The 23,438-nt window shown below is 42.9% G+C and overlaps 2 protein-coding genes across 5 annotated transcripts in view; both read left to right on the top strand.

Moving 5' to 3' along the window:
- Nucleotides 1-3,192: 3,192 nt before the first annotated feature.
- CLK4 (CDC like kinase 4) lies at nt 3,193-14,165 on the top strand. 4 transcript variants are annotated; one of them, XM_005147227.3, is made up of 14 exons: nt 3,193-3,324; nt 5,332-5,391; nt 6,042-6,199; nt 7,182-7,407; nt 8,570-8,660; nt 9,055-9,121; nt 10,543-10,659; nt 10,747-10,913; nt 11,017-11,111; nt 12,102-12,231; nt 12,554-12,636; nt 13,119-13,198; nt 13,646-13,733; nt 13,817-14,165. In XM_005147227.3, exons 2-14 carry the CDS (start codon nt 5,338-5,340, stop codon nt 13,952-13,954), a joined length of 1,494 nt encoding a protein of 497 aa, XP_005147284.1. In that variant the 5' UTR covers nt 3,193-3,324; nt 5,332-5,337; the 3' UTR covers nt 13,955-14,165. The 4 variants fall into 4 exon arrangements, with proteins under 4 accessions (XP_005147284.1, XP_030903200.1, XP_030903201.1 ...); XM_031047340.2 differs by having other exon boundaries at nt 3,197-3,337; XM_031047341.2 differs by lacking the exons at nt 3,193-3,324; nt 8,570-8,660 and having other exon boundaries at nt 5,331-5,391.
- A 3,020-nt stretch (nt 14,166-17,185) lies between these two features.
- The window catches only part of COL23A1 (collagen type XXIII alpha 1 chain), a 181,767-nt gene continuing 175,514 nt past the window's right edge, over nt 17,186-23,438 (top strand). The window contains exons 1-2 of the mRNA XM_031047443.2: nt 17,186-17,380; nt 21,206-21,275. Coding sequence (XP_030903303.2) covers nt 17,186-17,380; nt 21,206-21,275 — 265 coding nt within the window. The remainder of the gene's footprint in view (nt 17,381-21,205; nt 21,276-23,438) is intronic.

Below are 23,438 nucleotides of genomic sequence, written 5' to 3'. Positions count from 1 at the left end.
TTATGAACAGAGAGTATTGTCATTACTCTGTCCCTGAGCTCCCAAGCAAAGCTATAGCTGGTACCACCCAACTGAGGGGAAACTATGAAATCATCTCCATCAGTACAAAACCCAAACCATGGAACTGTAGAAATCCATAAACAGCTAAAGGCAAAGCACAACTGCTCATCAACTGCTCTCTGACACTAAACAGACGGAGAAAAAAACAAAACTAATGCTGTTTTAATTAAGAGAAAGCAAGCACAGCACTAGAAGTACTGGAAGCCAGGAATTTTTGGCTCTGCCTTTGAGTCTTTCTGAGGCTTTGGGCAAGGCAGACAACCCCTGCTTTAAATTTTGTATCTGAACAATGAGGAAACCAAATGAGATTTACATCTCCTGAATAGCTGCTCTGAGGATGGATCACCTCCTGTTGTAAAGCATTTGAAAGCGTGGCCATCCAAAAATTGCATTTGGAAGCAAATGTTTTGAATGTAGCTTTTTGTACATGCACAAATGTGTCCCACCAGGATAATTACACTGAATTGTAGCATATTCTGCGGTACAAAGCAATCTAAACCGTAGCTGCGTTGTGTGTTACTCTCTCAAGTTGTGCATACATTTGGTGCTGTAAAGTCTAATTAAACAAGGAAATGCCTCATATAAACAAAAGTAAATACCATAAGGGCTGACAGCAGAAGTAGCTGTAACTACACTCAAATGAGTTTCCTTCCCAGTTTTGTAAATTTGTCTAATTTGATTCTTTACCATTAGCGTATTCCTATCTTAAGAATTACCATTTCTAGAGGGGCTGTTGCTTTGTTTGCACTACAGAACCCACTCATGGCCAGTGGATTTCTCCTGATTTTATCCTTCTCTGAGACACCATTTAAATTCCAGCTGACACTCCTTTACTGCTGGGTCTCCACTGCCACCTCCTGAACAGGAAGGAAAATTAACTTCTTTCACTACTGCTTTTCCTTTTAATGTCTATAGTATTGTTGAAAGCACTTTGCTCAGCACAAAGGGCAATAGCTGAAACCACTTTGCAATCTGTCCATCGAGGCTACTTTCTATCAAATCTGTTGTAAGGCTTTTGCTTCAGAGTGAATTTCTTTAGTTCACTTTATGTATGTTTGATGTGAAAGTGGTACAACCTTTATATACCACTTCTTCAGAAAGGTTCAAAACGAGAAACTAACTGTTCTTAAATTGTGATAGACTAGTTCCTCTATCAACTGTCAGCTGAAAACTTCTGACTGAAAACAATAGTTTTTTACTAGCTCCCATTCATTGTATTTTCATAATGGACAGTAGTTATTTCCACTCCTTTTATTCCAGGCTGAAGATTCTTCTTCCTGACAGGAGAGAATCAAAACACCCTAGAATAAGAATTTTCCTCCTTCAAGGTAGTCGGTTCTGGTAAGTCTTTTCAGCATTAGCTTATTTTTTCCCATTAAATGGGACTTCCCCAAATGGTCAGGCCAACAGGTTATTTGTGTATGTTCACAACACTTCTGCATACATATTCACATGTACATGCTGACTGTCTGTGGATATAGTTTTATTCATCTACCTTTTTCCTGCTGCTTGCAGAGAATTCCTCAGGCAGGGGCTATATCAGTGGATACTGGGAAAACTCTTGAGTCTTTGCAGATGTTATTGCTATTACAGGAATAATAACCAACCGTTTACATGCTAAATGAGAAATAGTAAACCACTGGCACCAAAGCTGCACTGGGCATTGAGAGATTTGGTATAGGATAAGGACTCTGAGGAAAGAGATTTCTAAAACCATGTGGCTACAAAGAGCTGTTAATGCTCCCTATTAGTCTCTCTTTTAAAAACACCCAAACAAATGAACACAACAAGAGAAACAGGATTTTCACTCTAGTGCAAACAATGTTTAAATTCTCAAGCTCACTGGCAAACAAATTTTAATTAAAAACTTAAAGCCATAAAAACAAATATGACTTCATCTTAGTGCTGTTTGCTAAAACCTTTGCAGGACTGACATTAAAAAGACACTGGCATTGTTAGATAGAAAGGACACCATGCCTTAGATACTCTGGGTTTTGCTTCTGTTGTAAAATGTTGCTGTATTCAAGGTAAAACTTGCTAAAATTATTCTGGGAGTCGCTGAGTTTGGGAATGCTTCAATTTATTCACTAGCCTTCAGAGATTTGCAATTTTCCCCAGGTAAAACGTTGTGAGTTAACACATTTGAAACCTGTGTGTCAGTTCCACCTTCCCCTCATTTTGGATTTGCTTTTCTTTACCAAGATCTTTAAATTTACTTTATCTCTTTGGGCTTATTAAATTCTCTGAATGATTGCTAGAGTAATAGTATTATTCCACTGTAGAAGACTGCATCAATTCCACTGTATAGCACTAGATTAATTAAGACCTGTGACAACAGGAGTTTGGTTTTCTTGGATCAAGAAAGTTATTTGTCTGTGCTGGAAGCACATGGTTAAGCTTGATTCACCACCATACATTTCTAAGGGTGTGAATCAGGAATGGCACCAGCAGCATAAGCTGCAGGCAGCCAGGCCGGGCACTACTATAGTGTCTCTGGGCCTGTCCCAGCACTAGAAAACATGGCTTTGTTTGCATTCTGCAATGCACATCCTCTCTTTTTAGTGCTCAGTTACAGCAGTGGGGCCTGGTTCAAGTTGCTGACTCGGACAGGTAATGGATTTGATATGGTTCTTACTGTACAGCCTGTCTGCATCACTCAGGACTGGCTCACTGGGCCCTTAACCTGTGAGCTGATCCTAACATTGTAAGCACAAAGCAAGGCCTAACAGTGGAACTAGCCTGGGCACCAAACTGCTTAAATTAAACGTTTGGTGAGTTTATGAATAGGAATTCATTAGAGGTGTGATTTCTGGGTCGCTCCACACACTTGGTCTTGCTCAGCACCACAGGAGGGCTGCCCTGCAAGTCTGTGGTAGCCTCTGAACCTGATCCCACGCATGAATTTGGATCTTCGCCCTACACGGCCACAGCTCATTTGGGGCTGCCTCGGAGAGGAGCGCGGTGAAAGCCAAAGCCCAAGGCCAGGCCCGGACCTCTGCTCTGCCTCCCTCAGAGCGGCCATCATGACAGCCCCAGCTGCACCGCCTCAGGGGCGGAGCTTCCTCTCCCCACCCAGCCCCGCTAGGAGGCGGCCTTTGCTACGTAAGCCTGACGTCCTAGGCGTCTGGCGTCACGTCGCACCGAAGCCGCGAGAGGGAGAGGGAGGCGAGGAGGAAGCAGTTATTCGCCGGTCGGGCGCGGCCGCCATTTTGTTTGTGCGCGCAGGGCGGACACGGGGCTCGGTCGCTCGCGTTTGTGTCAGCTGTAAGTGGTGGAGGTGAATCTTCTCCCTATGGTTCTTTGCATCTAACGTTTTCCTCTTTTTATTCCGTTTCCCGGGGGGTCTAAGCAGCGGGAAAGCGGAGAGGGCGTAGAGGGTTGGTGTGGAGAGGCCGCTTGCGTTGTCTCTGCGGCTTGGGGGTCATAAGCGTAGAGCCCTGAGGGAGGGGTTGATGGAGGAGGTTCAGGTGGGGTAAGGATTCCCGGGGCAAGCCTTCGGTGAGGTCTCCTGTGGCGGAGAGGGCCTCTGGGGAGACGTGGAGGGGGCTTGTGCACGGTGGAGGTGGGGGTTGTGCGGCTCGGTTATGCAGCGCGGCCTACATAGAGGCGTCTAGCGCCTGCCTTGATGGCGGCGGAGATGAGGCCTTTCCCCCCCACACACGGCGCCAGGGGCCTCTTGAGGCCGGTAGAAGACGCCCATTACCCCAATCCAGGGCCACGAAGTCCACTTCCACACCGACGGCCGTGGGTGGGGTGGTGGGTGTCTTATGTAGGGTTTGCGCGTCTGTACCGTAGACGCTTAGATCGGCCTGGCTAGGTGGACTTTGGTCATCTCGGAGGAGTAAAACGTTTGAGTTCCTCCGATTCGTACAGCCTGCCAAGTTTTCTACGAGAGACATCTAGAAATTGCTGTGGAAGCAGATTATGGTAGGGCTTTTGTGGCCTTCCTGAGGCGCTTTACGTATGGATCTTTTACAAAGGGTCCTCGGCTCTTAATTGAGAAGCCTAGTGGGAAAATGTGGGAGTGAAAACGGCCTATGGTATTGATTAGGACCGCATGTTATAGGAATGCATATGTTTATGTTCGCTGCCAGTATTACATAAGTTTTCGGTGCATAAATTTAAAGGGAGTGCATAATAGTAAAAAAAATTTAAGGTGGCTCCTACTTTAAAATGTGACGACTATGGTTTTGCACAGACCAGTTTAACATTTTCGCCCTCATTTGCATTTAGTTGGCTCCTTGAGGGACAGAATTTGCAACTTCCATCTTTATTCCAGTAATTCTCTGTACGCTTGAGTGTAGTGAAGTTAGTCTTCAACTAAACCTTTGTTTCTAGTTCTCTGTGTCAGATGTCCATCTTTCCCCCCCCCCCCCCCCAAGCTATCTTCTGCAGAGCACTTTGATTTAATTTAGGTATTTGTCCATTTTAGAGCCTTAGTGCAACCTGCTTTCAGCCAAATGGTGAACGAAAAAAGGCAATCATAAGTAAAATCCTCAACTTAGCTATAACTGAGTGCATGTGGGGAGCTGAGAGTGTGTGGGGAGCTCTTCACCTCAAAAGCAGAATAACAAACCTGGGTTGGCTGCATAATTTGAGTTATGTAGGTTGAAAATAGAGGAAAATGGCTTTGGAGCTGTATAAGAAAAGAAGAAATTTAGGGATATAAATGAAACACTAATGGTTTTAATTTTGGCTTCCTCCTTTAGGCATTTTTGTCTGCCATTTGATTTTTATTCCTTTTTATTTTATTAAATTTATTATTTTTACTTTTTAATAATGTATCATAAGGCAATAAAATTTTTCTAATACCTACATTGTGACTCACCTGAGGGGTGTACCAGTTGCCTATTTTTGCACAGTTTGACACTTTGCTTGCATTATATTTCTATTTTCAAAACAGATTTCTGTAAGAAACATTGGTGCAGGTATCTCAGGGTCTTTTTTTTAACTACCAGCCTGTCACAGGTATTACAGAAGTATTAGAAAGTTTCCATTGTGTAATACCCTCAGCTGGTAATAGAGGAAACCAGTAGTTCTGCGTAAATTTACACAATAAGAAAAGTAATTTAGAAACAAAGGTGGCACTGGAAAATCCCCAATTACAATGTCCAGTAACTGTAGAAACCTTTACTTGTGGTAGTTCATTCTTCAGAATATACTGAAACAGATATGTAAACTTATTCTTTCTTTAAGTAACAAATAATGGCTGGTATTGTTATACTCTTAATTTTACAGCTCTGTATTTACTTACTTTTTTTTTCTTTTCAGTTGTGCATGTACCTGTTTGAACAGAGAATTCCTGCATATAGCATCCAGCAACAGAAGCTGGTGGGTTTTTGTCTTTAGTGAATCAGCTGAATTGTAAAACACCCATGTACTTGCGTGTTAGTAGGGTTCAGAAGTCATGGCTTGGCTCACAGTACTCCAGGTTCTGTGTTAATATGAGTTACTGTGATTGTTTTTAAAACTTTAAAAAGTGTCTGTTCAACAGTGAGCTGTAAGCAGATTTCTGAGAGAAGTTTTTAGGCTGATTGTACGTACTTCCAGGTAGTATCTTAAATACAGCATCATATGAATCCAGGTGTTGTTGGAGAGGATGTTTCAAGAGTAAGGTCTTTCTCTGGCAAAAGGTGAAGGAAATTATTCTGTTTAGTCACTTGAGAGTTTATTTAAAACAGGCTTTAATGACATGTTTGAAGCTATTATGTGAAGATGAGTTGGCCTATTTAATCTTGGTTTGAGTTTTGTAACAGTGTGTCAGTGTTAGGAATACTGCGTCTACTCACCAAACCAAAATCATACATGGGGGAAGCTGAGAAATAATACTTATTTGAGGAAATGGTTCTTTATAGATCTGTCATAGTTAATCCAACTACTGTAGTTTATGTACTGTATAGTACAGTTGATGTACTCGCATTTACACATACCAGTTTAATGTTTTGTTTTTTGTGTGGTTTTCTTGTTGTGTTTTTTTCCAGTGGCAGATGCGGCATTCAAAACAATCCCATTGTCCCGAATGGGAGGACAGAAAGAGCTGGGATCAAAGGAAGCACAGCAGCAGCCGGAAGCGCAGGAAAAGGTCCCAGAGCAGTGGACGAGAAAGCAAGCACTATAAACCAAATCACATTTCAGAAAGGTATAAGACTCTGGATTGAGTAGCACTAATGTTTGTTATTGTGCCTAAAATAAATACATTTTCAAGATAAGAGTTTTTGAGTGGCCAGAGTTGGCAGTTCCTTAAGGTTTGGTTCACTTAAGAGATAGTTGTTTTTGTTACCACAGTACCTGAACCATTGAATAGATATTCTTTAATAAAACAAGTAAATGTTCCTAGTTTGTTTCACTGCTGTCAGTTAGGTATTGATATTGAATATATCCAGTATTAAATTTCAAGTAAAAACTGTGCCTGTTCATTTACTTAATGTGAACAAAAGGGAGATAAGGTTTGTTTAATCATTTAATACAATGGTAAGTACAAGTTCTGCTTACTAATTTGGAAGTGGTTTGCTTTTTCTCCCATACTGCTTTCACTGGAAAGACGCATTTTCCTGTTGTGTTTTTTTTCATTGATAAGATTCCATGGAATTCTTTTAAGAGCTCTCTGCCTCAGTGGCTTTCCTAAAGGTCATTTTTCTGTACAGAATATCCTTGTTCCAGATACTCAAGTTTTTAATGTTTACTCCAGAGCACTAAGAACAGTTCTACTTCTTCCGTTTCCCAGGTTTTAACACTTTGAAAGCATAGAAGGAGATTATTACTGTACAAAGAGTGTTTTATCTTATGACTTTGGAGATTGTAATGGAGTTCCTTAGTATATTTTAAAAAGTGTTGCTTCTTTTTGAGTCCAAGTTCCTTACTTACTGTGCAAACGTTATATACTGTGGACATGATATATTGTTCATGTGGATGGCTGCTATGTATTTGAGACTGACAATGTTGTTAGACTCCTAATAAAGTAACATCAAAAGCTTCATGATTTTTGGGGAGGGAGTCAATTAGAAAACATTTTTGGTGTAAAGACAGATACTGTTTAACTCTGTAACTCGGCTCAAGTCACTTATCTTGTTGGAACCTCAAGTTTTGGAAGTGGAGAACATTCACTTAAAATATATTTTCAGTCATTATTTGGACGATAGAGCCATAAATGAAAGAGACCATCATGACCGGAGATATGTTGAGGAATACAGAAATGACTTCTGTGAAGTATATGACCACAGGCATTATCACAGAGACTATGAAAAGAGTCACCATCATCACTATAGCAAATCCTCTGGTCGGAGCAGGAAAAGTAGTCATAAAAGGAAGCATAAGAGACATCATTGCTCCAGTCACCAGTCGCATTCGGTATGAGTAATTTTTAACTTTATTATTAATGAATTAGCGGTAATAGACTTCTTAAGTGAGTGCTAGAACTACAGTTCCTGATCACAGTGTTCTAAAAGATACTATTTAAAAAGAATGTGTAGTTGACTCCATTTGTGAGCACATGAGTATGTTCTTAGTTGAGAGTTTTGAATCAGGGTTGGGTTGGGGGGTGGGATTATCATCAGTACTAGTTATACATTGGGACTAACCTGAAAAATGTTGTTTCAAAGTTGAAGACAGGTAACTATCCTATTTCAAAGTACAACTTTTGGGTTTTAGAGCATAGTGAATTATGTTATTTCTGGTAGACTGAGGTGCCATCTATCCTATTACTAAAAGTAATTTAAGTGACATGCCTTTTTAATGTTAGCTTAATTGGAAATATGAAAGGTGCATGTCTGGTAAATTGATAAGTACAATTCTACACCTGATTCCAGCTAACTTTGATAAGCCATGTTCCCGGCCAGTGGCCACTAATGTCTCACTGAAGATGGGATAAGATTGTTGCTTGCCTTCTTTGAAGGCATGTTCTCTGAATTTCTCATTATTGACGTTTTGCCCTGTGATATGTCTTCAGCTCCAGGTGGTTTCTGTCCCATGTCTTCAATAGAAACAGCAAATTGTGTTGGATTATACAATGCAAATTAAGGACTTCAGAGTAATTTTTCTTCTCTCTCTAAACATGAGGGAAGTAAAATTACTTGGTAGTTTTTTATATTTAGATTACATGAAGTGTATGTTCTAATAAAAGGAACATTTCACCTGACTGTAAGCTTAGATATGTAAATAAATGCTGTGTTTTGCTATTTGCTAGCAGAGTATTAGTAATAGCAATGCTGCAGTCTTAATCTGTCTTCAATTAAGCCACTGTTTGAAAAACAAAATTGTGTTGTTTTTTTCTGTTGCTTTTATCACTTTAAGTATTTATCTGAAAATCTGTTCCTTGCCATGTTTTTCTTCTGTAACATAAACTGTGCCCTGTGAATTTCTGGGGACTGAATTTGAAATTGCTCCTGCCAACTGTTCGTGGCCTGGTGTGTAACTGAATGCCTGAATATCTCCCCGCTGAATGAATTGCGTATTCTGCCCTGAATTCACTCTGATATATTGATTGGCTGGACGATCTTGGTGCCGTTTCCAGAAGAGTCACCGAAGGAAAAGATCCAGGAGTGTAGAGGATGATGAGGAGGGTCACCTGATCTGTGAAAGTGGAGACGTTCTAAGAGCAAGATGTATAGAACATTTTTCAACACTTTTAAAAAACTTTTCAGCAAAAAATCTGTTTAGTATAGTATGTCAGAGGAGGGGGGCTAAAGAAATCTTCATTGCTCTTTTGTTCTGTTTTTTTTGTGCTTTTTTGTTTTTTTGCATATCTTCTTTTCTATAGAATTTAAATACTGTGTTCAAAAAGTTCCAATTAGTAAATGAATCTTGAGATTAGAACAAAAGATAGGTATTTTTTTTGCTAACTGTTTTCATGACACCTGTTCCACTAAGATAATGCATTCAGATGCTGAGATTTAAAGTAATTATGCTTTTGTAATGGCACATTTTTAAATCTACATTAATAATGTTCATTGTTGTTGAAGTAGTTTTATAATTCTAACTTGTGTTTGTTCTTTGTAGATGAAATTGTTGCGACTTTAGGAGAAGGAGCTTTTGGAAAAGTAGTGGAGTGCATAGATCATGATATGTAAGTGTTGGTTATATCTATAAGGGGATCTCATAACAGAAGATGTTTCTTAGCTCAGAAATTAAGGCTCAGAGATGTTTTCTTTGAAGGAAAGTTGCAATCCAAATGATGTGTTGCAGTATATTTAAGAAGGAAATTACTGTGTTTCTGAGAGCTACCTTGTAAGGTTTTTTAAGGCTCTTCAGTCATTCTTCCAAAACTATAAATGTTTTTTGTTTCTTCTATTGCTCTTTGTAAGGCTTATAGCAATACTTCCACCCTCCCCCCAGAGTGTGTAACCACATGGTGCAAGCTGCTAATTACTAAGATGTCATCTGCTCTTTTTTGAAGAAGGAGAACTGTGTTTTGCTTCATCATGTTTTTCTGTTAGTTCTGCAAGTGCTTTTGCCATATCTAGAGAATGTGAGGCTATATAAAGAGTTTAGAATTGATTTGGGAGACCGACCTTTAGAAGATTTTGCAGTGAAATGCTGCAAAAGTATTTTTGGTTCTTAGTGACAGCAGTTTCTTGAAAGCAGTTGCTTGGAAATGGTTGAGCTATAAATTTCTTTCCTCAGTCCCTGTAGTCAGAATTATCCTTCGAAGTTTTTCTGAGTGCACAGTCCTGCAGTATCCAGTGGTTATTTCCATCTGATGGCATGTTTGGTGGAGGAGAAGAAAATGTATTTATTTCCACTTGCGTATGTGCTATAAGTTTTAAATAGTAAATCTCATTGTTTTAGCCATGTGTTAAATATCTGCAGTTCTGCATCATGGTTCTAGTGTTTTTCTCCCTCTGCCTTTGGTTGGTTGGTCTGTCATTTCACAAGTTAAGTGTTCAGGAGCTTGAGATACTGTTGTAAGGACAGACAGTGCTCTCAAGCTGTTAGACTCTAAATAGCTCTACAGAAACATTTAAAGATTTGGAGTGAATTGAACAGAATTAACTATGTGTATCTGTGTTCCATTTAAGTAATAGCCTTATAGTTTGAATGTTACACTGAGTGCAGGTTAGTTTTCACTGGTACAAAACACTTGGAATCTCAATGTTAGGATTGATTTGGTTCCCCTGGTTCCATATGAGCACTGGAAAAGAGCCAGAAGAAGTCGTGCAAGTTGCAGGAAAAAAATCTCCCATTTTTTCTGTACTTACCTCAAATGAGAACTTTGATACATTCATAAGTAATATTGTAGCTGGATTTCCTAATGTTTATTCTACCTTAGATAAGAGGACAATGTAGTTAATGTGGCATTTACTATCAGTATTTGACAAAGGAAAGATTGATACAAAGAAATGCAGTAAAAGCAATTCTAGTTGAGTGCAGTGTGCTTCAGTTAAGTTCCCCATATCCAACTCATAATTCTCTCTGACCTTTAGTCTTCCTGGGTTGTAGGTATTTAACAGTAATTGACTGATTGTGATGCTTTCCTTTCTTTTGAAGGAGAGGAATGCACGTAGCAGTTAAAATTGTGAAAAACGTTGGTAGATACCGAGAGGCAGCCCGTTCAGAAATACAGGTGTTGGAACACTTGAACACCATGGATCCAAGCAGCACTTTGTAAGTATGAAATTAGAATACTCAGCATACTGAGAATTTGTAGAAGATAATTATTTCATAAATCGAGTTTTCTTTTCTCCTTTTAAGCCGCTGCGTCCAAATGTTGGAATGGTTTGATCACCATGGCCATGTTTGTATTGTATTTGAGCTACTTGGACTTAGTACTTACGACTTTATTAAGGAAAACAGCTTTCTGCCATTTCATATTAATGACATCAGAAATATGGCTTACCAGATTTGCCAGTCTATTAACTGTAAGTAGAACTCAAAACTCTTATCAAATGTATTTGGTGTTTGTTTGTTTTCCTTTAGGAAACAATGTATTAATTTTTGAATCCTGTTCTTTTTTCTTTGTAGTTTTACACCATAATAAACTAACTCATACAGATTTAAAACCTGAGAACATCTTGTTTGTGGAGTCTGATTACATAGTGAAGTATAATGCCAAAATGGTAAGTTTGTTCTTCGTTTTTCCCAGCTTGAATTGGACCACTTCTGTCTTCATCTGAACTTCTCTAAAAATCATGTGTAGAAATGTTGAGTGATAGAGTTTTTTTTTCCTGCGGTTTGGGGGTTTTTGTGCTCTTTTGAGATGTACTGTCTTTCTGCTTTTTTTCTGGTCACAGTAGTTAAGATCTTTGCTGTTTAATGGAGGTCTGGCATTCATAGGGAGCATTGTGTTAATGGCTTTGAATTTAGCCAGGTTTTTTTCCTTCATATTTCTTAAGTCCTTTAATGTAAGGTTTTCATTTCTATGTCATTACCGTGGAGGCTGAAGTTCCTGTCACTTTTGCAGTCCTTGACTTAACAGCTAAGATGAATTTTCTGTTTGTCATCAACATGTGATACTTACCATTGGGTACTCTTACAGTTGGCAGGGGCCCCAAATAGGACTACTCTGACCAGTGTCTTGTAAGTCTAAGAAAACACTAAGACACAGCATTAGGGTGAGAACTTGTCTGCACAAATAATTTTGAGCACTGGCAGGAATTAAAGTTCATGTTGCTATTATTTTTAAGTATAAAAACTCAGAAAAGCAGCATGGACCTCATTGCCTTTAGCCTATGCATAAGGCTTGATTTTATTTTCTTATTTTAGAGCTGAAATTATATAAATGAGGGTATGCACCAATGGACAGAAAAAGGCAGGACAGAGAGAACAGCCAACTGAAATTTACTTAAAGGTTAACAATAGAGGAAAGGAGTTATTTGAGGAAAGGTTTTTACTTGCTGTTTGAAGTATTCAGATTAAATCACCTTGTTACCAGCTCCTCCTCCTCCTTGCAGCTTGAGCTGAATAGGAACTGATGTATTTTGAAGGAGTGTTTTACTGCATAGGTTTAAATTTTAGCATTTAATGTTGATTGCAATCTTGAAGATAATGTGAACAGCTTTTGGTTAAGCATGCTTTCAAATACTAACAGCATGTTGATTTTCTTGCAGAAGCGAGATGAACGCACTCTGAAAAACACAGACATCAAAGTTGTTGATTTTGGAAGTGCAACTTTTGATGATGAACATCACAGTACATTAGTGTCTACAAGACATTATAGAGCTCCTGAGGTTATTTTAGGTCAGTAGAGACTTTCTAATCTTCTCACAGTTACAGTTTATTCAGATGTGTTTACTCTGTAAACTGGAGTAGTTGCTCATGGTTCTGGTAATTCAGTCATCTCTCATGGATGGTGGTGTGGGGATTCTTGAGAATAAACAGTAAAAAAACAGAAGTTCAGAAATGTTCCTTTACCCACTTTCTCCCACCAGGGTTTGGGGAGGAGTGTGGAGGGGGGGGAAATAGGCATCAGTAAATGCATGGCATCAGGGCATATGCTTTGTGGATTACAGGTTTTGAGACTATATTAAACAGTAAAACATATACTTTGCCTATTTTGCAGCTCTGGGATGGTCACAGCCTTGTGATGTTTGGAGTATTGGTTGCATTCTAATTGAATATTACTTGGGATTTACAGTGTTCCAGGTATGTGCACAGAGTTAAACTGAGTGTTCTTGTTAGACTACTGATTGTTTAATGACATGTACTTCACTGTTACTGTAAAAGGCACAACCTTACAGGCTTTTTAAGGATTATATAGATAAGATTGCAAAGATAGCAGGCATATATGAAGATGTGATGTCTTGAATATATCCTTCAGACTATTTAAGGTGATTTATTTTGGCTTTCTGGATGATAAAGTCACTATAGAGTCTGAAGATAATGCTGGAATTAAGAATAAAGAAAACATACTCATACAAACTTGGTTTATGCACTCTTGTTCAGGGGGCATCTTAACTGTAGAATGTGCTGTATAACAAGCTGTATTACATAATCTGTTTGTAATAATTTAAAGTATTAATGTATAAAGATACTGTGACAGTATTCTGGTGAACAAATTGCTTTTAGATGACTTGTTACCTGAGAGTAGAAATGTGTTAAATGCATTTATTGCTTTTTCCACACAGACACATGACAGTAAAGAACACTTGGCTATGATGGAAAGAATACTAGGGCCTCTGCCAACTCACATGATCAAGAAATCTAGGTAAGTTATTACAGAAGAAGTAGGTGTCCTAATATTTTATTATTCAAGAAGGAATCTTAAAGTTTTCATTGTTAGCTGTGTGATTCTAAAGATGAACAAAGAGACTTCCAGGCTTCTTTTTACCTCTTAGTCTACTGCAAGAAATTGATCAGATTTAGGTGAATTAAATAGTTGACAGTAGTCCTCTCTTCTGGTTTTAGTCTTAAGTACTGCTTCTTAAAGACATTTGGGGATGTTCAGTAGAACACCTGAAAGCATCTGTCTGTTTTCTAAATAATCTGATAATGGTAACATAAAAAAACCAGCTCTGAATAAATAAAGAAATGTTAGGTACCAAATGCAAAGGAGTGTGCAGGAAAACTTCTGTGGTGTTTCAGAACTGAGAAAAGCATCTGTCTTCTCTTAGTGCACTCACATTATCTTAACATTACTTCCCTTATTCTGCAGGAAGCATTATTTCCACCATGACCAGTTGGATTGGGATGAACACAGCTCTGCAGGACGCTACGTGAGGAGACGCTGCAAGCCTTTAAAGGTAGGAGACAACACTTTGATTACTTTGTTAGATTCATGGTTGTGAAAGATGTCTTTAAAATACTTCCTTTTATTTCCTTTCAGGAATTCATGCATTGCCAAGACACAGATCATCAAAGACTCTTCGACCTTGTTCGCAGGATGCTGGAATACGATCCAGCCAAAAGAATTACTCTTGATGAAGCTTTGCAGCATCCTTTTTTTGAACCATTAAATAAGTAAATTCAAAGATCTTTTATGCTTCTTCAAGGAGATTTCCTAGACTGTGTCAGTCAACAGAGGTTGCATGAAACTTTTGTAAGCGTTAAATTATTTTGTACAGTTAAGTCTGTAAATAATGCCATATGTTTTGTATAACTGTTATGTTTACCTTGTTGAGCAGTTGTAGTCTTATGGGTAAGTGAAAAAATAAAAGTAATTTTCATTTTTAAAAGCGTTTTCTCTCAGAAGCTGTAACCCTTCTCCCTTTGGAGTTTGTTAAACATCTGACTTCAGGGGAGGAGTCTGTGCTAGTTCTGAAACATTCAGTAATTTGAACTATCTTCCATTTAATCATAGAGAAAAGATTTAAAGGGCTGAGGCTATCTAATCATGCTATATAGTATGTTGTGATAGCATTCTGAAGTAGTGGTTATGTGTATTCTCAGTAGGGATCTTCTGTGGGTCACCTATCAAAGAGTGTGTCTTGCTCTGGATAATTTGGCTCTGGAAGCTTGTCAATGCTTTCAGTGCAAGTATTCATAGGCAATTTTTTTGTCAAGGCCTGAAAAGTAACATTTCATATTTTCAGTATTGTTTTAATTCATTAAAGATGAGCAATTTAATGAAGAGTTTTAGAGGAGTTGTACTGGCCCCGGAGAAAAACGCAGAGAAATAACTGTGTGCCACAAATTGTCATGTATCTAGGCCCTCCTCCTGCAGTAGTAACAAGATCATTCCAAAGTCTTCAGATACATATCTCTGTGACGCTTGATTTCTCATTACTGATAAATTGAGTAATCTTGGCAAGGGAGAGACATTGTCATTGGACTGGAAATGGGAAGGGGGGGGACACACAGGTTCAGCTGTGACTCCTTAACTCAGGTGTCGAGAGGAGAAAGGTGCTGCTTTCTAAGCCTGTTTGAGGCACTTTGATAGTTTTTGCTTTTCCCTGTTCAAATTGATGCTTTCCTAGTCTTGTTCAGCACTTGTAATCCATTCGAGGTGTAGGGTTGGCTTGCTGAGCAGGAGGGAAGCTTCTAGGGTTCGTTCAGGCTCGCTGTAGGTGCAGTAAGCTTTGGCAATTTATTTTCAGTCCTGACTTCACCATGTAAGTCTTTCTTAAGGGAGGAAACACTAAATTGTTTCAGCTCCACAGGACTCTTGGCTTCTGATTTTATGCTTACCAAGTCTTGATGTGGAGTAAGATTTTAAGCTGATGTCCTTGTTTCACTGATGTGGAGGCGGCTTAATTTGCAAGAGGCTCCAGACGTGCATACTGGGGGTTGAGCAGAGCTGGGGCAAGCTTTGAAAGCTTATCTTCTGTAGGCGCTGCCCCCTCCTGTGCTTGATTATCTCATAATAGACACCCTCCTTCCTAGGATGTTGATGTTCACATCATTGTTTCTACTCTGCATGACAAAAAACATAATGGCTGGTACCAGCTCAGTGAGGAGACTGAGGATAGGAGTGAATTCTTTCCCTTGCTTCTGCCCCCATTATTTCCCATCCCCCACCTTCAAGAGGCAAAGCAGGGGCTTGGCTGAGCCTATCAGTTAAGCAACACAAATCAAAGGCAGATGGGGGGAAAAAAGTTTATATGCCGCGATAACTAGTAAACTGCAACTATAAAACAGTTTGTCAAAATTAGTAAGGGTAGGACTGTACTCATGCTTCAAGAGTACTTGTAGCCTTGGGTAGTGTAGGTATTAAAATGCACTTGCTAAAGGAGATACGTGCTACGACAATTATGCTTTATAAAAACCTGTTTAAATTCTTCTCTTAGAAGGAATCTTTACCCATACACCTTCCGTTGTCTTAACATGTAAGTACAATGGAGGTAGTTTGCAATCTTTTGTGTTTGGATGAAGCTAGTTCTAACTCCTGTAGCTGCTGGTAAATAATTACAGGATCCTTCTGCGTCTTCAGAGTTTTAGCTGTTGTACATTGCAAGCACGGTCTGTATATCCATGAATGGTTCAGCCACGCCAACACCACCCACCTTCATAACACATCAGTTACACATTTCATTAAGCATGGGTGATGGGACAAAATAAAGCTGTTCTGAGGGAGGAGACCAGGCTTTAGTCCACAGAAGCTTCTTCCCCCCAAGCAATGCTACTGTGTACATGCAGTCAAACTCACAGTGAAGTCTCAGCAGGCTCATGGCAGGGGGTGGGGGGAGAGGTAAGGAAGAGGCTGCTCTTAAAACCTGGAGTTTCCTTTGATCCTTGGGCCCATGGAGAGCAGGAAATGGTTGTTAGCAGAGGATACAGATATGCCTGGCTCACTGGTTTGGTAATAGTGGCTGTCAAAAAGTAGCTTGCAATGCACACCCTGGCAGTCCAGGTACATGAGTGTGTTTTGTTAATGTGCTTGTTAGATGCATGCACTACTAGTACCATTTCCTAACTGTCCTAGGCTTTGCTCATCTATTCTAAAAGAATTACTCCTAGAAGAAGAGCAGGATATTGGGCTAGGAGGCAAAGACTGTTTGGATTTGCATACCATGTGCTTAGAGTCTAGACAGACATTAAGCTATCCGGGGATGTTTTATAGGCAAGTTCAGAGCTGACGTGATGAAATCTGTTAACAGCGAGGAAAAGGCAAGGGGTGGTTGGCAAAGCCTGGGGTGCTTCATGCTCGTATATGAGCATCGTTTCTCTAGTTCAGAGGCTCCCTAAGGCACTTGGATCTGCTAACCCCGCTGAGACCTGCTGGGATTGGCCATGAAGTCCCTTCCCCGGGCCGGGTCAGGGCTGTGCTCAGGCAGCACAGAACTGCGGGTCGCGCTCGTTGGGAGCGAGGGGCCCGTCCGCGGCTCTGCCCCGGGGTATCCGCCGCGGCCCCGCTGGAGGGCGCCCGCTCTGCGCCCTCGGCGGCTGGAGCGGAGCCCCCGGGGCCGCCCGCAGAGCACCGCCGGGTCCCCCGGGGAAGGGAGGGCGGGGAGCAGGAGGGAAGGAGCGGTCCCCGCGGGGGGGGCCGGGCGGAGGGGTGGGATCTGCTCCGCGCAATCCCCGATGGAGGGCGGTGGGCAGCGCTCGGAGCATCCCCCCTTCCCCAGCGCGGGGGGGAGGCGGCGGGGGAGCCGCCACCCCCCGCTTCCTCCGTTTAAGACCCGGGGCTGGTGGAGGAGAGCGCTCTCTCCGCAGCTGCCGGCCCCACTTCCGCGGCGCGCAGCGCGCAGGGCGGGCGCTGGATGCGCCGGCGGGGGCAGGCGGGCGGCAGCCGAGCGGGACCCCGCGCAGCGGCGCGATGACCGCGGGCAGCGGAGCCGCGGCCGGCACCGCCACCTCCGCCCTCTGCCTGCTCCTGTCGCTCACCTCCGTGGCCGTGTGCCTGCTGCTGGGGGCCAAGACGGCGGAGCTGCAGGGCCGGCTGGCAGCCCTGGAGGAGCGCGGCCCCGGGCTGGACGCGCTGCAGCCCCGCGTGGAGCAGCTCTTCCGAGAGGTGAGTCCCGCCGCGGGGCCGCAGCACGGCACCGGGGACGGGCGCTTGAGCAGGGCGCTGCGGGAAGCCCCCCGCTCGCCCTGGGGGTCCCGGCGTCCGTTTGCTCCTTCCAGCCACACTTCGCCCCGTTTTGCTGCCGTGCCCGTTACGGGCGAGGCGTGGCAGAGTCCTTAAGATTTAAAAGCGAAAATGGCCCAGATGGAAAGGCTACAATTTATTTTCGAGGGTACGCGACTTTGTCCCTCGTTCTATTCACAGGCAAAGATAACCCGAGTACCTAAACACTACTTACCTTCTAATGCAATGGACCGTCATTTCCTAGATAGAAATTTGCAAACACGGCGCCTGTTATCTGGACAGCCTCTCGCAGAGTATCGTGTGGTCCAGCAGAGATGAACTGGTTTTTGGCAGGTAGGGAAGATGAGAAACTAGTTCCTTCACTTTCAGCTTTTTCAGAGATTATCCAATAACGTTTTCTGTGCTGAAAGATTTCTCCCAATTGGAGAAATTATTGGAGAAATTGGAGAAATGGATAACCGCACTGGTGCCCTTCTCCATAGCTAAACCACATCTCTGGGAGAAGTTACACTTCATCCCAGGCTTGTATTTTGACCCAGACTCTGGTGTTTAGGTTTGGGGCTTTCTACAGGCAGGGAGAGCAGGGAGGGCTCCCATAGGAAATGCTCGAAGATCCCAGAGTGGGTTTGCTGGACTTGTGTAAACAGTAGTTCATAAAACACAGCACGGCTCAGCACGGCTACGGGGCTGCCGCGGGATGCTCCGCCGCGATCGATCCTGACATCTGGGGAAGGTTTTACACCGGGATTTGTTAACGGCCTGACTGGGGTGCGGAACACGGAGCTGCATTACAGCCATGAGCCTCCACCGTGCAAAAATGTGTTTGTCAGCAGCGCCTTCCAGCTGTGAGCACCTCTGGGGCTGCGCGGGGGATGGATGGATGGAGGCAGCGCTGGTGGGACAAGCCCTCATCCTGCCTGTTGCTCTCGGAGTGATGGTGGGAGCATTCACTCACCATTGCTGTGCCTGGGTAAAAGGGGAATGTTAAGAAGTGTTTTTGTGCACTCCCTGAATACCAGACTAGGGGGGAGACCGCCAGGCGTGATCACAGAGCCCAGTTAACGTCTTCTCTCCGGGCAGGAATTAGCCTGCCAGTCGTGGCAGTTGTTCTGTTCCAATTACTCCAATAAATGTGCTTAGCAATGGGAATGGTTTCTGTGGCACTGCCTAAGATCATGTGCAGCCTCTTGCTGAGATTTAGTTACGTGTGGAAAGCTTGTTTTGTACTGGGAACGCTCAGATGGAGATTATAGAGGGGAAAACAGAGCAAAACCACATAATTGGGTTTCTAATGCAAGAGGGAGCTTGTTGAAACGCTTTGTATGACCAATGTTTTGTCAATACTGAAAGCAAACCTTGAAATGAGGAACAGAGTCAAGGAATGAGTGGCAGTGATTGTGCTGTCTATTAATAGTCGTTTTAAATGAACCTCTTCATGTATGGTAATGTTTCAAGAAAGCTCCTGTCTCTTGACCAAACCCTTCTCTGTTTCATAAGACTCCTTGCTCATCAGGCGACTTCTTTCTGTGCTTGAGAGCTTCTGGAGAGCGAGGGAGTATTTCCATCATCATGAACATCAACTGGTGCCTGGGGTCAGCTTTGCTGTTCAGTTCTATGTTGGGCCTCCTTTGAAGTTTGCCACAACATTTCAGAAGTGAAACCAAAGCCCCATACGCTCTCTGTGCAGGACCCAGCATACTTTGTTCTCTGTCACTGCCCCAGAAGCATTACCCCATCTACCAGTCTAAGGGTTTGCTGGCGTAATTTATGGCAGAGCTGTATATGAAGAGCAGCAAATGCAACACAAACAGGCTGGCTCTGTTCCTTTTAGTGTTAAGTGTGTGGCAAGTAAAGGAGGATAGGAAATAATAAAGGGTGAGTGTGTAGTTAAGGCAATGAAAGGCAATTTGGACAACTAGGATTTCATTTCTGGCCCTGTGAAAGGCATCTGAGAAATTGCTGATTATAATGTGGTGGGGCCTTGCCCTTCCCTTGGCTGTTCCTTTCATGGGACATGCTGCAGGGTCCTGCTTTGATGCCCTCTGAAACATTTCCAACAGCATGGTCTGAACGTGGTAGCATCTCCACTTGCTCTACATCAAAACCCCAGTTTGGAGTGTGTCATTTTCATCCTGGAGAGAGAATGCTAACATGAGGATTATAGAAACATCCAGTTGTTGTAAACAAAGCTGGACGGTTTCATTCCCAAGGGATTTATTGTCCGCAATAGGCAGGCAGTGTCCAGATTAATCAATTTCATGACAAGAACAATTCAATGGGAGAAAAGAGGACTCGCTCTGGGATTCAGATCTCCTATTCTCAGGGATGCCTGCTGAACCCAAAGGATGCAAGAGTTCATTTTCATTTCCTCAAGCACCCTCATCATCCAAATTACTTTAAACAGATCAAAACTGAGCATCTTTCTAACCTTCAGACTGCAGGTGACTGTCACAGAAGTCCCTGCAGATGCTTCCTTGACACTTTTCCTTAAGGAAAGCTGATGTTTCACAGGAGGCAGCCGGATCATTTTGGTATTATCATAGGGCAACTCCTCTCTCAGGTGCTATGAAACTGTGTCGATACTTTCAGGACCTGTTACCATCACATCTGAGCATTTAGAGAGGAATGCCTGGGATTTCAAGAACAGATAAAACCTCTAAATCCCCAGAATAAAAAGAAAAGAACCTAATTCACATGTAGCCTAATTCCAGAACAGTCCCAGTGTTCAAACATAGAGTGGGTTGTCAACTGCACAAAATTCCAGTCTGAACACCCTGAATTCAGTAAGTACATGGAGCTTCCTCTCTTGGAAACATGGGGACTCCAGTTATCAGACTCTTGGTTTCTCTCTTGGTAAATAGATGAGACAGGGCATTCCTGGAGGATAGAGAGAGACTGTGGGTGAAGATGAGATGTTCCCACCCTTGCTGGGCTGCCCCAGCCACGAAGCACCAAGCCTGAGCTAATACAACCTACCTGTCATCAGGGCTCATTACCTCAGGCTTGGCAGTGTCCTAAATGCAGGCACGAACATTTTGGTTGGCTTAGAGAGCAGGCAGAGCACTCACATCTGTCTGCAATATGCCACGTAGACGGTGCTTTAGGTTTGTGAATGTAGATGTTTCCTGGTTGTCTCACTGATGGGCTCTTCACCCTGGGGATGGAAACACTGGGCTTTGGGTTGACCCAGTGGTGTGAGAGCACCTCAGTGTCACTGGCACTGTCCATCACCTCCTCATCCCTCCCCCAAAGAAACCTGTTACACTGCACAAGGCTTGGATTTTAAGTATAAAATCAGCTGAATCAGGCCACATCTGCTGTGCAAATATCACCCTGGTACATAAACTCCTGGCTGTTTGGAGCCAGCTTCACTGTTGGTTGCAAAGGGGCTTTCCCTGAGGCCTTTGCCTGATCCTGCCACCAAATGCACTGAGATGATGCTGATGCCTGAACATGGGACGTATATCAGGATGAATCCGGCCCATGGTGCTCAGCTCAAGGGATTTTGGGGCTGTGCAGTCTCTGCCTGCCCTGTGCAAGGGCTGTAGGCTGATCACTTGCTGAGAAACATTTAATATCTTGTGTACTGCCATAGCATGGGGTGTTATCCAAAGAGGCTGAATGCAACAGGATGAAACCATTACCCCTCAGTGGAAGAAAGCATGCTGGATGTTGGCATGCACTCACAATCCACACTTAGATATAATATAGTCCCTAAATGGCTCTTTTCATTCCTTCTCCAAACAGAAAATGGGTGAAGGACTGGCAAAGCTGCGGACGGCGAGAGAGGCTCCATCAGACTGCATGTGCCCCCCAGGTAGGTGCAAACACACCAGCACAGCCAGCACCAGGCTGCCCAAGAGCTCCTGCTCACTGGATCAATGCACTGAGCTCCTCCTCTCCCATTTTATATAACCCTTCCTATCAAGGAAAATGCATCAAGAAGTGTTTCGTTCCACGCTGAAGCACTCTCTTTAGCTTGGGACTGTTAACGTCTTCCATTGCCTTCCTTTGGCCTGTTTACAGATAAAGGAGTTTGAGGTCTGGACCAAAGCGACATTTGGCTATAAGAATAAAAGAGCAAATAGCTTTACTGGGTTGTGAGCCCTGGGTGTAGGGCCAAAACAATTTAGAAGTAGTAACAAAATCACTGGGGCTTAATGCAAGTGTGATAATTAAAAGCTTCAGCCTCTCTGCCTTGCTCAGGCGCTGCCTTGCTGCAGGAAAGCTGTCACTGATTGCTTAAATTTCCTCCCAGAGTTTAATGAACTTCTTAAACTGTCAAAACTTCCTGTTCTGCCGTGGAAGTGCATGCTCCTTGGAAACAATGAACAGCTTAGATTAGTTTGTAAAGGAATCTCATCTATAGAAATGTTGGGTTAAGTACTGTGCTGTCATACCCAAGGGCATGAATGGCTTCAGGCTGAGGCACTTCAAGCCCTTTCCACTGAAGCAGCGAAAGATGGGTGAAAGATGTGCGGCCCTTTGATGAGGGAGAGAGCACAGGCCTGTTACAGAGCCTTGCAAGCAGCATGGTTCAGTTCTGGTTTTAAAGGAAAAAACAAATCATAAATGCTACATGTAAAAGCATAATAGGCAAATGGGCAGTCTCAGTTTTTCCTGCCACTCTGGATATGGATCCTACCAGAACACACGGCGTTACTTTGTATACACAGCACAAAGAGATGAACGTTTTTTCCCCATAATAATGTTGGAAACATTTCAGTATTGATGCTCTTCAATGTGCTGCTTCAGTTTTCCAGTGAAAGACTCCTACGGGTGTCCTGTACCCCTGTATCCAAACCCATCAACTGAGACACAACCAGTGGTCAAATCAGTTTTCTTCCTTCTGATGCACAGACCCAGACAAGTCTGTTGTCAGCCCCCCGGGGCTCAGCTGCTGTATCTTGCTCTGGTCAGTGCAGCCAGGGCACTACTGGTGTGCTTAAGTGGTCAAGAAGCTTTTCCTTTGCTCTGCAGAGAGCAATTGGGATTGAAGAGGCTCCTTTGTGGCCAGGAGAGTCCCAGTTCTGTTCTGGGTCACTGGGTTTGATGATTGTTGTGCTTGAGAGATGGGGAGAAGAGAGGAGGGGGGAAGGTTTTCCCTTGTGCTGCCGAAATACTCATTACAGTCATTAGGAACGAATGTCAAAGCAATTGGAAGGAGAAGTGATTTCCCATGGGTAAGAAACAAGGCATCGATGACTGCTTCTGGCTACCACTGCTGGAGAGCCAAGTGCTGTGCTAAGGTGAGGGTGTGCTGCTGAGCTGTTGTGAAGCCTTTTGGCTGTTTCTGAGCAAATCAAATGAATCTTTACCTGTGTTTCTTTTCCTCTTTCTCTTGAAGAAGGCTGAATTGCCTTTCTGGTCTGCAGTTAAAGAGCTTGGTCCAGAAACCATTGGCGTTAGCTGCAGAGCTCCAACAGGATGAAAACTAAGAACTAAGCTTCAATTTGTGTCTATGCACTAAAAAAAGCAGGCCCTGGTGAAGGAAATTTCTCCCCTTGAGGGGACTGGGGGATAGGGAGATCCTGCCAGCTTCATCCATGGGCAGGGGGAGGCAGGGAGCACACATGGGCAGCTGGAAACTGAACACCTGGGTTGGGAGGCTTTCCTCCTCCAGAAACCCTGCTAAAGCTTAAGAGTTCTTTTCTATTACTGGATTTAAAGCAAGCCAAGCAAAGAGCTGTTGATGGTGATGCTGTCTGCAGCATCATGCCAGTGGTCCCTCCGTTGGTACCTCTTTGGGAAGAGGGGAACTTGGTGCCCTGCAAACCCATGGCAGTGGCAGGAGGAAACTGTGTGCTCAGGGCTGGCCTTGTTTTAAACAAGACCCATTATTTTTCCTTGAAGAGAGTCAATGTGGAGGTTTGTCGGGGTTGAAGGGGGTGAGGGCTGTTGTTAGGGGACCTGCCTTGATAAAATTGACCTGTAACGCGTTAAAAGCAGTTTGGGACCAGGTGACTAAGGTCCACTTAAG

The sequence above is a fragment of the Melopsittacus undulatus genome, chromosome 10 (genome assembly GCF_012275295.1).
Source record: "Melopsittacus undulatus isolate bMelUnd1 chromosome 10, bMelUnd1.mat.Z, whole genome shotgun sequence".
Lineage (NCBI taxonomy): Eukaryota > Metazoa > Chordata > Aves > Psittaciformes > Psittaculidae > Melopsittacus > Melopsittacus undulatus.
The sequence above is the reverse complement of the archived record's forward strand: the minus strand, read 5'-3'. Positions and strand labels throughout refer to the sequence as shown.

Coding starts and splice junctions, on each gene's coding strand:
- CLK4 (XM_005147227.3), top strand. CDS start 5,338: ATGTACCTGTTTGAACAGAGAATTCCTGCATATAGCATCCAGCAACAG. Junction 10,914..11,016: donor GATTTGCCAGTCTATTAACT/GTAAGTAGAACT, acceptor TTTTCTTTGTAG/TTTTACACCATAATAAACTA. Junction 13,734..13,816: donor GACGCTGCAAGCCTTTAAAG/GTAGGAGACAAC, acceptor ATTTCCTTTCAG/GAATTCATGCATTGCCAAGA.